The sequence below is a fragment of the Vidua chalybeata genome, chromosome 29 (genome assembly GCF_026979565.1).
Source record: "Vidua chalybeata isolate OUT-0048 chromosome 29, bVidCha1 merged haplotype, whole genome shotgun sequence".
NCBI classification, from domain to species: domain Eukaryota; kingdom Metazoa; phylum Chordata; class Aves; order Passeriformes; family Viduidae; genus Vidua; species Vidua chalybeata.
Window position 1 is genome coordinate 447554 of NC_071558.1, and position 13106 is coordinate 460659.

Sequence of the window (13106 nt, forward strand, 5' to 3'; positions counted from 1 at the left end):
TGTCCCCATCCCCAGGTGCCCCAGCCACGCCCTCTGCCATCCCCAGGCCTGTCTGAACCCGTGTCCCCGTCGTGTCACCCGTGTCCCTCTGCCCGGCCCACGCATGTCCCCTTCCCGTTGAGGACGCACCCGTCCCTGTCCCAAAACCTGTCCCTTTGTCCCCCTCTTTTGCAATTTTGGGGTTTTCTGGCACCGGTTCCGGGATTTGGAGGCTGGCAGGGAGATGTTTCACCAGCGTTGTCATCATCACTTCCCAAAAGCCTTCATCACCAGCTCAGGGCTGGACTCGGGGTGGAGGCTCCTCACCAGCCCCCTCCAGCCACTTGGGGTTCTGCAGCTCATTCTGGCCACTGGGAACACTGGGGGGGCTCCACTGGGAACACTGGGGGGGCCCCAAGCCTGGGGGACAGCTGGGGGTGGGCGGCATTTGCCAATGCCCTGGGTTATCCTCGGGCAGTGATTCCAGCTGCCGGGAAGTGGCGCCTCCCAGGAGCGGCTGGCAGAGCTCCAGGCGGCAGGGCTGTGCCCAGGAGTGACTCCCTGGATCCAGGGGGAATGTCCTCCTGGAGCGGGGGGAATGTGCTGCCCACCCCTGGCACCTGGGAAGTGAATTGGTGGAGAATTTTCAAAGCCTGACAAAATGAAATTGAAGTTTTTCAAATGCCTCTCAGTTGCCCCATCTGTGAGTCAGAAAAGGGATTAACCGGAGACCTGTCCAGCAGCCAAATTCACCAAAAACATCAGTGACAAAGCACATCCCCACTGGGAAAAAACCGCTGGAGACCCCCACCCAGAAAAATTCCTCTTCCATCATCTCCACCGAACACTTGGGGAACCTTCCACAAAATCTCCTGCGCCATCGCTGACCCCCGATGTCATTTTTGGTGTTTCCTTGTTTTGCCCGATGAGTCTGGGGCTTCCCCTCCCTCGATAACAGTTCCTGGATGGGGCGAGGAATCCGAAATCCTCACCTGGGCGTGCTGCGCTGCCTTGCACAACTCCTGGGGTGACCGCCCTGACGGCAACCGAGGCTGGCGCAGCTGGCAGCTCAGGGAGGGTATAAAAGGTGCCGTCCCCAGCTCAGCATCACCCGATCCTCCTGCTCCTCTCGTCCCTCTGCAGAGCCCAGACCTCCTCCAAAGGTGAGCAGCTCCTCCCAGGCACCGCGGGATGAGCGGCCGCTCCCGGTGCTCAGGTTCCGTTCGGCCGGTCCCGGTGCTCGGGTTCTGAACTGCAGAACGACTCAAACATTTCATGGTTTGGGACATGGTTTGGGATGTTTTGCTCTTTGTCCCTTCCCAGCAGGATGAAAACCGACCTGGAGCTGGCGCTGGAATGCGCCGTCAACGTCTACCACCAGTACGCGGTGCAGCGCCCCATGGACGATTACCTGAGCAAGAATGAGTTTTCCAGGCTGCTCAAGGAGACGGCCGAGCCTTTCCTGCGGAACACGGTGCCGGTGAGAGCCCGGAGCCGTGGGGTGGGTGGGAAGGGGTCTGGGAGATCCTCTCATTCCGGGGATGTTGGGCACCTCCTGCCGGATTGGGGTGCTCAGAGCTCATCCTTGGGCGCTTCCAGTTATCCAGGGATCCTTCTGGGTCACAGAGTCACAGTCACTGGGTTGGAAGAGACCTTCAAGATGATGGAGTCCAATCCAGCCCCAACAGCTCAACTCAACCCTGGCACCCAGTGCCACATCCAGGCTTTGCTTAAACAGCTCCAGGGATGGTGATTCCACCACCTCCCCTGGGCAGGCCACTCCAGAACTTTATCTTGGGAGCTTCCCAAAGGGAGGGAGGGTTTTTTGGGGTTCAGCCCTGGCTGGGTGAGCCTCGTGCCACAGCTGGGGGTGGGCAGGGTGACCCCGAGCTGACTGTGCTCCCCCACAGCCCAACACAAACACGGACAGCTACATCCAGCAGCTCTTCACCAAAGCCGATGCCAACCATGACGGCCGCCTCAAGTTCACCGAGTTCCTGACCACGTTGAGCCTTGTGGCCATCGATGCCCACAACAGGTCCCACGAGGGCCCTGGTGATGGCCATGGCCACGGCCATGACCACGGGCATGGGCACGACCATGGGCATGGGCATGACCACGGGCATGGGCACGACCACGGCCACCGCCGCTGAAACAGAGACATCGCCCACGATGGCCGTGCCATGGGCCTCTGCGTCCCCCCAGGAGCCTCAGCCCTTGTCTGTAACCAAACCTTTGTCACCTGCTTCTACTTGGTGGCATTGAAATAAAATCTCTTCCTTTGAGCACCAAACCCATCCATGTTCCATGTCCTGGGGAGGGGGTGAAACCCAGATTGAATGGGAGAAGCAACGGGGAGGGGAGAGTGGCACGGGGGGACATTGGTTTGGGCAGGGAGGGGGGCCAGGACAAGGTATTGGGGGGTCCCCAATGGGCAGGACAGGCTGAGGGGGCTCCTGGAGGGTGTCAGATGCCAGGGTGAAGCTCCAGGAGGTGCCAGAGGTGAAACACAGCTGGGGGGGTGGGGGGTGTCCTTCCTCAGGTCTCCTTCCGCAGCCCTGGAACTGGGGGTGCAACATCCTGGAGGTGCCAGACTCCGAAGATGCCACATCCCAGGGACACCAGATCCCGAGGGTGTCACATCCTGGGGGTGCCAGATCCCAAGGCTGCCACATCTTGGGGGTGCCACACTCCGAAGGTGCCACATCCCAGGGACACCAGATCCCAAGGGTGTCACATCCTGGGGGTGCTGCATTCCGGGGGTGCCACTTCCCAGTTGTGTGTGAGATGTTTTGTGACTCCCCCCAAAATAACCCAGCAGCCCCAGCAGAGCAAAGAACGAGGCTGAGGGGTTCCGGGGGCTCCGTCCTGGGAGCTGCTCAGAGGAGTGGCTGCTCTGCAGAACGAGTCAAACATTTCATGGTTTGGGCCACATCCCCTAGGTCACCACACACCCAAAAGCCACCGTGGGCTCCTGGGGGCTGAAACAGGAGGGGAGAAGAGCTCCTGGATCCATCAGTGAGGGGACACTGAGGGGGAAATTCCTGGGCTCAGGAGGCTCCAACACCAGCCCAAACCCGGAGCCTGTTCCGGGTGAAACCAGGGGGGTTTGGGTGGTTACTTGGTGACACAGGACAGCTCTGAATTTGGGGAGCCACCCTTGTCCCTTGAGGGAAATGTCACCCACTGCCACTGCCGTGTCACTCAGGCATCGCTGCCCTTGCAGGGCTGGGCATCACCAGCTGCTCCCCCACAGGTTTTAGGGAAAAGCTGGGAAAATTCAGAACTGCACAAGAGCATCAGACAATTTCCCTGACAGCTGGGGGTCGAGGATGCAATTTGGGATGGGTGACCCTCCAGTTTGGGATGGGTAACACTCCAATTTGGGATGGGTGACACTCCAGTTTGGGATGGGTGACCCTCCAATTTGGGATGGGTGACACTCCAGTTTGGGATGGGTGACCCTCCAATTTGGGATCCCAATTTGGGATGCGTGACCATCCAGTTTGGGATCCCAATTTGGGATGGCTGATACTCCAATTTTGGGATGGGTGACACTCCAATTTGGGATCCTTATTTGGGATGGGTGACACTCTGCAAGGAGCTGGCGGGAAACAAAAGGAGCAATAAAGTGAGTCAGGGATGCGGGAATAAATCCGTGCAATGCCCCGGGGACACAGGAGCATCCTCAAACAGGAACGGGCACCTCCAGTTCTGCTGGTCCTTCTCTCCTCCTCCTGCCCATTGTCTGATTTTAAATCTTCTCATTGTCTGATTTTAAATTTCCTCATTGTCTCATTTTAAATGTCCTCATTGTCTGCTCATTGTCTCTGACATGGGTGACACAGAGGTGACATTTGGCATGTGGCAACATGTGGCATTTCCTGCACCAGCCAGAAAAGACCCTGGCCTTGGGTTTTCTCCTGGTTTTGTGCCCAGTTTCCTCCAGAAAATCTCTGGAGCGAGAGCAGAGGTCTGCTACAAGTAGAAAACGATGGAAAATATTCTGGAAAACAAGTTATAAAATACAGACGCTGCTTTGTCTTGGGCAGTGTCCAACCAGTTGGGCTTGTAGAAAAGAGAAATCGCATTAAAAACTCACCTAGGGGACAAACTTATCTCTGTTTCCATGCAGAACAGCCCAATATTTGCTCCTACAGCAGAAGGAAAATGTGCAAATTTTTCGCTGTGTTGCAAAACTCCCCAAGTTTTGGCAACTTCTGTCCGGACGGCCTTGCCCTTGACATCGAGGTATGACAAAGCTGAGGTTTTTCCCTTCCCTGAGCCCTGTCAGAGGTGATGGAGGGGCCAAGGACAACATTTCCAAAGCCTGGTGGGTGCAACCAGGAACTGGAGTGGAGGAATGAGGTTGGGAGGGGCTCAGGGTTCCCACCTGGCAATTTCCAGGTGCGGGAAATGTGAACTCAAGCCAATGCTTGTGGCAGGTGTGTCACCAGCTCTGATGAAAGAGGACCTCAGGCAGGTATAAAAGGGCTGCTCCAGGCTCCTGGGTCACACCGACGGATCCATCCCCTGCAAACCCTCCTCGGAGACCAAGGTGAGTAGGACAAGAATGGTCCTTGCAGGGAAAAGGATGAGGGAGAAGCAGTTTGGGATCCACCAGCCCAGGGCAATAGGTTCTCCTCGGGGTAGAGCGGGAGGTCGGTTTGGGTTGGAAAATGAGGACAAATTAATGGGATTTTGGTGCCATCTTTGGTGGAGGCACCACTAATTCTGTGCCCTCTGCCCTAAATGCCTGCGCTGGTGGTGCCCCGCTGGCCTGACCTTGCTCCCCTCACCTGAAAAAGGTCCCCAGGTGTGTTGGAACAATCTGCTTCCTTGGCAAAGCCAAACTGGAGCCATAACCCAGCAATATCCCGAAATCTCCTCATTTTCTGCCCCACACCAAGGAGCTGCAGGTGGCCCTGGGCTCAGGTGCAGCTCAGGGATCCCAAACTGGAGTGTTACGCATCCCAAACTGGAGTGTCACCCATCCCAAATTGGGATCCCAAATTGGAGTGTTACCCATCCCAAACTGGAGGGTCACCCATCCCAAATTGGGATCCCAAATTGGAGTGTTACCCATCCCAAACTGGAGGGTCACCCATCCCAAATTGGGATCCCAAATTGGAGTGTCACCCATCCCAAATTGGGATCCCAAATTGGAGTGTTACCCATCCCAAACTGGAGGGTCACCCATCCCAAACTGGGATCCCAAATTGGAGTGTTACCCATCCCAAATCGCATCCTCATCCCCCAGCCGATTTTTGGCCCCTCTCACGGCTTCGAGGTTTGTCCCCAGCCCCTGCAGGTCCCTCCGGAGCTCAGCCATGTCCACCAGCACCCACAGCCATGCTGGGAGCCGGCAGTTCCCGGGGAACTGCACCCTGGAGAAGGCCCTGAAGACCATGGTGGACGTGTTCCACCAGTACAGCATTCGCCAGGGCCAGATTGACCTCCTGAGCCTCGGCGAGTTCAGGACGCTGCTGACGGAGAATGCGCCGTCCTTCCTGACGACCTGTGTGAGTGCCCGAGGGACAATCACAGGGATGGGGCTCCTGGGGGACGGGGGCCCTGGGGGGGGGTTTCCATCACACCCAGTTTGGGGTCACCCCTGCTCTTCCTCCTGCCGTGTGCGGTGTTGGAAATTGAATCAAACACACACCTGCAGAGCCCAGCGATGCAATTTGTGATTATTCTGATTTTTGCAAGGCTCAATCGAAAGATTCCACGTGTGTGATGCTGGAAATGGAATCAAACACACACCTGAACAGCCCAGGGATGTAATTTGTGATTCTTCTGATTTTTGCAAGGCCCAATCCAAAGATTGTCTTTTCGATGGCAGATAAATTGTTGTGGAGTCTTTGTCAGCAATCTCGCTCTGATTACGATCCGAGCTGTCGTTTCTAATGTTGTAAAAATTGGTTTTGGAGATCTGTAGGATGAGAAAATCCATTTGATTTTCAGCAGAGGATCCCTCTTTGAGGTGTCCCATTGAAATATGAGACCATAAAATTGCATTTTTTCTCCTAAAGCTGCAAGAAGAAACGACTGTGGCATCGATGTGCTTGTCTTTGTTGGAGGGCCTCAGCAACTTTCTCAACTTTCTCCCAGCTGTGAGGGTTCTGGGAGATCTGATGTTGCAGTCTCCTCTCAATGAGTTGAAAAGTGGTGCAAGTCCATCCTTGGTGATTCCGAAAACTGGCCTTGTCCAATTGATTTCTCCTAAAAACCGCTTTGTCCCCGGCAGCAGGGGTTTGGGACAAAATCCTTGGGACAAATCCTTTGGAACAAAATCAGGCCACCGTCCCACCTTGGAACACCCTGTCCCACCCCCCTCGTCCCCCTGGCACCTTCAGGGTGATCAAAGCCACCCAAATTAAACCTCTGGGGTTTATTAAATTAAATTAAACCTCTAGGGTTTAATTTGGGACTAAGGGCCAGGTAGGGGAGGTTTGGGACATCCAAACCCAGCTTCCAAACCCTTCCCAGGGCAGGGAAGGGGGTGGAGCCAGGGATGTGACCCCTCCTTTGTGTCCCCAAATTCAGAACAGGAACCAGGCTGGCTACTTGGACAAGCTCTTCCAGGAGACCGACCTGAACAAGGACAAGGAGCTGAGCTTTGAGGAGTTCACCATCGTGCTCAGCAAGCTGGCTGACGACGCCCATCGCATCAGCCACGGCTCCGACCGCTGCGGGCCGGACAAGGACTGAGCCTGGCGTGGAAAACGGGAGAGGGAAGCTTTGGGAATTGGGCTCTGGCTGCTCCCTGCCTGCCTGGAACAGCCCCTGGAACAGACCCTCCAATTTGATCCTAATTTGGGATGGGTGACCCTCCAATTTGGCATAATGGCACAATAAAGCATCACTTGAAGTTCTCGGAGCCTTTCCTGTCTCCTCATCCATCCCGGGGGTGGGAGGAGGGACAGCTGGGGGTGGCTGGGGCCATCTGCAGCCGTGGTTTTCTTGAGGAAGGATGGTTTTGTTGGGAAAAATCCTCATGAAGCACAAAATGTTCCCAGTGCCTGAAATCCTGTGGTTTGGGATGTTGGGATTTCAGGATGTGTTTATGATGATTTTCTGCCATTCTGGGAGAGACGCGGAGTCCAGACGCTTCCATATCCCAACATTGCAATATCCCAACATCCCAAATACTGGATCTCAGGCACTGGGAATGCTCTGCTTGATGGTGATTTGGGAAGCTGGGGTATTGGGGCGTTGGGATATGGACCCTAGGGGGACAAAACAGCTGCTCTGCCCACACCAGCCACTCTCCTGCCCCTAAAAGTGTGTTTTGAAAGAATTTTACAACTCCAACCTTGGGGTGTCCCTGCGGGCACCTCCCAGCAGATCCTGAGCTGCTCCTGCTCCACTCCATGGATCCCTGGCCGAGCCCGGGCCTTGGGGACAGCTGGACAGGGAGGTTGCCCTGCAAGAGCCACCAAAGGGGTGCCAGCACCCGTCCCTGTAACCCTTAGCACCGCCACTTGGACCTCATTCTAAAAAACCCCAAAATTCTACTTTTTCACCCTGTGTTAACTCAACTACCACACTACTCAAACCCTTGTGGCTCATAATTCCTCACACAAAGTTGGCAGCTTTTTCCGCGGGCTCAAATCGAAGCCACAGGTGTTTTTGACTTCGTGCCAAGGTCTCCAAGCCCCTGCCAGGGTCTCGAGACAGCCAGGGCAGCCAGAGGGATGTCCCGGGCTCCAACACCCGCGCACCTCAGTGCCTGCAGTGACCACCCACACCTGGGGGTCACCCCTGGCTCAGGCCACCATTCCATCTTGGAACCCCCTGTCCCCCACCCTCATCCCCCTGGCACCTCCAGGCTGATCAAAGCCACACAAGGAGGTTTCCTGAAATTGCACCAATCCTGGACGCCCCGGACGTTGTGAAACATCCCCAAGGTGCCCGGATGTCCTGTTCTGCAGCAGAACCCGCTCATTGTGAAAGCAGAGCGCCCCAGCAGCCAGGGCTGGGGGCTGGGGGTGGAATCCCAGCATCCTGGGCTCCTTTCACTTGGGAAAGGCCTCCAAGATCAAGTCCAACCCGTGATCTGGTCACCCAGTGTCGCCCTGATTTTTAAAAGTGTTAAGTTTTTTTTTATAGTTCTTTTGAAAGTTTTAAAGTTCTTACAAAACTTCTTTAGCCTTCTGATAATGTTTACAGATTTAAGAGTCAGAGTTCCCACACAATTTCATGTGGAAATAGAATAGTTTACATATTTCTCTGTAAACTATCTGTAACTCTCTGTAAAGAGAGAAATGATTGATTGATCTTTGGACCAGTGTGGTTGGAGAGATGGTAATTTCATCCTCCAATCCATGGTCACCTTTAAAATTCTATAAACACCAGATGTTTGAATAAAACGGAGTCTTTTTCTCTTTTGAACTTCCCAAACTTCTGTGTACTCATTGTGTGTCCAATAGCAACAGTCCAGCCCTTCCTTGGACACCTCCAGGGATGGGGACTCCAAATCTCCATGGCCTGGTCGCCCTTTCCAGGAGGAAATTCCTGCTGAAATTCCTGCTCCTTGCTGGTGTTTCCCTGTGCATATTGAAAATGCAGGTGAACCTGGTGGGAAGAAATGCTGATGTCTGACTTCAGTTCAGAAGGCTGAATGATTTCTTTATTATAACTATGCTATAATTCATTAATAAACTATTTAATGGAGATACTAAAACTACAAACCTACTTTTTCTAACTCCCATATCTAACCCACTCACAACTCGTGACCCTCTCTGAGAGTCCAGACACAGGTGGATTGGATTGGCCATCAGGCTCAAACAATCCTCTCCAGGATCCAATCAAGCAATCAACCCAGGTGAGCATTTCTCCAAGCACATTCCACATGGGAAAAACAAGGAGCAGAAATAGAAATTGTTTTCTCTTTCCTCTGTGCTCCTCTATGAAAAAATCCTGAAAGAAAGAGGAATGTGCCTGTGACACATGCCAGCTCCTCTGGAGCTCCTGAAATTGCCCCAGGCCTTGTTTTGGCCTCCACTTTGTGCCCGAGACCAACTCGAGCTGGGCAGGTTAAACAAAGCCCAGAGGAGCGTGCTGAGTCAGCAGGCAGCTCATTTGTATGAGGGAACGCTGGAAGATCTTGTTTTGCTCCCAAACTTGGCAGCTCGGAGCTGCCAGGGCCTCTGCCATGCCGAGAAACAGCAACACAAAAAAGCCACAAAGCCAGGAGAGAGCCCTGGAAAGAGAAATCCAAATGCTCCTTTCAGCCACACCTGGGCTCTGCAGCTCAGGGTGTTGCTTTGATTTTTAAAAGTTTTAAGTTTTCTTTTATAGTTCTTTTGAATGTTTAAAATTTTTTTAAAAAACATCTTTAGCCTTCTGATAATGTTTCCATATTTGAGAGTCAGAGTTCCCACACAATTTCATGTAGAAATAGAATAGTTTACATATTTCTCTGTGGGTGGAGAGAAATGATTGATTGATTTTTGGACTGGTGCGGTTGGAGAGGTGGCAATTCCATCCTCCAATCCACGGTTACTTTTGGAATCCTATAAATACCAGATGTTTGAATAAAACTTGCTCTTTTTCTCTTTTGAACTTCCCAAGCTTCTGTCCAATAGCGACATCAGGGCACACCTGGGGTGTGGACAAGCCACCCTTGGCACGGATGGAACGGAGCTCCTGGAGCTGTGTCAGGCCGGAAACACGCCCAGATCATCTTTCATGGGTGCTGCAGGCAGGGGACGGTCCCGGTGCCACCTGTGCCCCGCTGTCACACAGCCAGGAGCGGGTGGCACTCGACTTGGTGATTTTGGAGGTTTTTGCCAAGCTCAGGGATCGTGGGATGCATCAGGGTGGGGACATTTTGGGGACGAGCAGGGCAGGAACGGCGCCATGGGTGCCCTTCACCCCCTGGCATCGGAAAACAGCCCTGGAAAGGAGGAAAATGTGGGAAAATCCCAAAGGAAATTTTTTTTTTTCCCCAGAGCTGGTGAAGAATCCCAGCAGGTGAAGGGACAGGGCCACCCCCGTGGCCACCTGAGCCTGTGACACCCCGAGCTTGCGGGAAAAGCCACAGAACCCCTTTTGGGGAACTTCCCGGAGCCTTGAGCAACGCCAGGGGCGTTGTGGGGCCAGCCTGGAACGGGACAGAGACGTTTCACAATGGGCCAAGGCCCTGCTATAAGAGACCCCGGGGTGGCACCTGGCCCCGCGCCCGCCCCAGGGGACCTCGCTGTGGTGACAAGATGAGCAAGGCAAGTGCGGGGGGCATTGAGGGTGTCCGTGCTCTTTTCCAGGTCATCCGAGGTGTGAGGATCCTCAGGGAGCTTCTCTTGGTCTCAACCCCGCGTCCTGGCGGAGCAGAACCATCTTCCCCGCTCGTGAGGAGAGAGGTTTCTTCCTGCAAGAGCTTCCCAAAGAGGCTGCTGGACATCAGATCTAGTGCTCTGTGTCCCCACAGAGCATTTTTGGGGTGTTCTAACCTGCTCTGTGTCCCCACAGAGCGTTTTTAGGGTGTTCTAACCTGCTCTGTGCCCCACTGAGGGTTTTTGGGGTGTTCTAACCTGCTCTGTGCCCCGCTGAGGGTTTTTGGGGTGTTCTAACCTGCTCTGTGCCCCACTGAGGGTTTTGGGGGTGTTGTCACCTGCTCTGTGTTTTTGGGGTGTTATCAGCTGCTCTGGTTGGTTTATCAGCAGAGCCAGGCTTAGACCAGGCCCATTTTGGGCACAAATCACCTCTGAGCTCTCATTTGTTGCTTCACGGAGGCTACAAGGTCCTTCAGCCTCCTTGGAGAAAACCCCAACAGCTCCAAAAAGGAACATTCCCCCCCCCAAAAAAAGAAAGGCTGGACCCAACTTGGTCATCCCAGATTTTCCTGGGCCTTTGGTGTGAACGTTTCTCCTGCAGGCCCAGCAGAGCCAGGAGCCGCTGTCGGAGCTGGAGAAGGCCATGGACGTCATCATCGACGTCTTCCACCAGTACTCGCGGCGGGAGGGCGACAGGGACACCCTGACCAAGAAGGAGCTCAAGCTGCTGATTGAGAAGCAGCTGGCCAATTACCTGAAGGTGAGGGGCTGGATCCCAGGGCCTGGATGTCACCAGGGTTTGGGTTCCTACTCTGCTCTCCCGCCCAACCACCCCGTCCCAAACGTTCTGCGTGAAGGAACCCTCACAGCTCTCCTCCCCTCATCCCCTTCTCTGCAAAAACCAGATTTCTCTGCCCGAAATCTCCTTTTCCCCCTGGAAGCCACACCAAAAACTCTCCCTATTGAAAATGCAGGTGAACCCGGTGGGAAGAAATGCTGATGTCTGGCTTCAGTTCAGAAGGCTGAATGATTTCTTTATTATAACTATGCTATAATTCATTAATATACTATTTAATGGAGATACTAAAACTACAAACCTACTTTTTCTAACTCCCATATCTAACCCACTCACAACTCGTGACCCTCTCTGAGAGTCCAGACACAGGTGGATTGGATTGGCCATCAGGCTCAAACAATCCTCTCCAGGATCCAATCAAGCAATCAACCCAGGTGAACAATTCTCCAAGCACATTCCACATGGGAAAAACAAGGAGCAGAAATAGAAATTGTTTTCTCTTTCTTCTCTCTGTGCTTCCTTATGAAAAAATTCTGACAGAGAGAGAATTGTGCTTACCACATCTCCCCAAATCCCATTTTCGTTTGGAACTCACCTCCCTAAAAACCAAGGCGATGTTTTTTCCACCCAGGGGGTGGGGGGAGAAAGGAGGGGATTTTGCCCTCACCTCGCCCCCTCCTCCTTCGCAGCACGTGAAGAACAAGGCCACCATCGACCAGATCATGAAGGACCTGGACGTCAACAAGGACGCCCAGATCAGCTTTGGGGAGATGATGCTGCTGGTCACCCGTGTCACCTGCGCCACCCACGAGCACCTGCACGAGGTGGAGGACCACCAGCACCACCACCAGCACCAGCACCACCACTGAGCTCCTTCCCTCCCCTCCGAGGAGTCCTGGACCTTGGAGAAGGTTCCAGAGCTGAACCCGGCCTTAAATCCTCCTTCCTCCCCTTCCTCCTCCTCTTCCTCCCAGCACCGTCATTTTGCTGCCAAATAAAGATTTCCAAAGCTCTCCATGGGTTTTTCTGGGATTTTCTCTCCTAAATCCACCTTTAGGACAGGCTGCAGGTTCCCAGGGGTGGGGTGGGTGTTCCAGAGGCTGGGATTGCACCAGGATTTGTCAGATTTTTGCATTTCCAACTGGAACAAAACCCCGTATTTTGGCCTCAAAACTCTGCACAGGTGCCCCAAGCTTGAGCTGTGGTGTTGGGCAGGAGCTGGGAGGAATGATGGGGAAGGATGAGCTCAATTTTCTGCAGGAAAACCCTTTTTAGGGCATTTTTGCTCCACAGATGGTGGTGGACAAATTAAGTTTTGGGCAGCTGAGCTCTGTGTGGACAAGAACGGGAAACAACCCAAATCCCTCACTCAGAACAACCCAAATTTGCACCAAAAAGGTTCATTTGTTAAAAATCAGCTGTTTCCAGAGGGAAAAGCTGGCTGGGAACATCGATGTGGCTTCCCAGGCTCTGGATTCCCAAACCACTTTTGGGGCAGGAAAAGCACCAGAGCTGATTTCCCAAGGGTGACTCAAAGCCCTGAAACCGCCCAGCTGCGGGAAGGAACCTTCCAGAAGCTTCCCCAAAGCAGCAGAGCTGAAGTAAGACACAATTAACACGACTTCCCCAGGTTTGCTTCACCCCCAGGTTGCTTCAGCTTCCTCTGAACCAGGTTTTGACACCCAAAATGTTAAATTCCTCCTAATGGGGGCAAATCTGCTGCAGGAATAGGTTCCCTCAGATCTGTGCCCCAAAACAGGTCGGGGTTAAGCCTAAAACTGAACCTAACCCTAAACCTAACCCTAGCCCTAACCTTAACCCTAACCCAAATCCCTCCTAACAGGGGCAAATCTGCAGCAGGAATAGATTGTGTGCCCCAAAATAGGCCAGGGTTAACCCTAAAACTGAACCTAACCCTAAACCCAGACCTAAACCTAACCCTAACCGCAAACCTAACCCAAACCCGAACCCTAACCCTAAGCACTGCACTCAAAATAGGCCAGGGTTGACCCTAAACGTGACCAAAACCGTAAACCTTAACCCAAACCTAA

At 53.6% G+C, this 13106-nt stretch overlaps 3 protein-coding genes across 4 annotated transcripts; all 3 read left to right on the forward strand.

Moving 5' to 3' along the window:
- The first annotated feature begins 1096 nt into the window (after positions 1-1096).
- Positions 1097-2272, forward strand: LOC128801386 (protein S100-A9-like). 2 transcript variants are annotated; one of them, XM_053967237.1, is made up of 3 exons: positions 1097-1142; positions 1306-1459; positions 1890-2272. In XM_053967237.1, exons 2-3 carry the CDS (start codon positions 1307-1309, stop codon positions 2130-2132), a joined length of 396 nt encoding a protein of 131 aa, XP_053823212.1. In that variant the 5' UTR covers positions 1097-1142; position 1306; the 3' UTR covers positions 2133-2272. The 2 variants fall into 2 exon arrangements, with proteins under 2 accessions (XP_053823212.1, XP_053823211.1); XM_053967236.1 differs by having other exon boundaries at positions 1103-1142; positions 1303-1459.
- Positions 2273-4474: 2202 nt separating this feature from the next.
- Positions 4475-6862, forward strand: LOC128801345 (protein S100-A7A-like). Its single transcript, XM_053967173.1, has 3 exons — positions 4475-4537; positions 5282-5501; positions 6529-6862. The coding sequence occupies exons 2-3, from the start codon at positions 5310-5312 to the stop codon at positions 6691-6693; spliced, it is 357 nt and encodes a 118-aa protein (XP_053823148.1). The 5' UTR covers positions 4475-4537; positions 5282-5309; the 3' UTR covers positions 6694-6862.
- A 3274-nt stretch (positions 6863-10136) lies between these two features.
- Positions 10137-12070, forward strand: LOC128801324 (protein MRP-126-like). The gene is made up of 3 exons (XM_053967142.1): positions 10137-10208; positions 10861-11019; positions 11745-12070. Exons 1-3 carry the CDS (start codon positions 10200-10202, stop codon positions 11922-11924), a joined length of 348 nt encoding a protein of 115 aa, XP_053823117.1. The 5' UTR covers positions 10137-10199; the 3' UTR covers positions 11925-12070.
- Positions 12071-13106: the final 1036 nt, after the last annotated feature.

What these genes read in the sequence shown, in the direction of transcription:
- LOC128801386 (XM_053967237.1), top strand. Translation starts at nt 1,307, where the DNA reads ATGAAAACCGACCTGGAGCTGGCGCTGGAATGCGCCGTCAACGTCTAC. An exon ending in TCCTGCGGAACACGGTGCCG is followed by an intron (nt 1,460 to 1,889) that starts GTGAGAGCCCGG and finishes GCTCCCCCACAG; the next exon opens with CCCAACACAAACACGGACAG.
- LOC128801324 (XM_053967142.1), top strand. An exon ending in AGCTGGCCAATTACCTGAAG is followed by an intron (nt 11,020 to 11,744) that starts GTGAGGGGCTGG and finishes CCTCCTTCGCAG; the next exon opens with CACGTGAAGAACAAGGCCAC.
- LOC128801345 (XM_053967173.1), top strand. Translation starts at nt 5,310, where the DNA reads ATGTCCACCAGCACCCACAGCCATGCTGGGAGCCGGCAGTTCCCGGGG. An exon ending in CGTCCTTCCTGACGACCTGT is followed by an intron (nt 5,502 to 6,528) that starts GTGAGTGCCCGA and finishes CCCCAAATTCAG; the next exon opens with AACAGGAACCAGGCTGGCTA.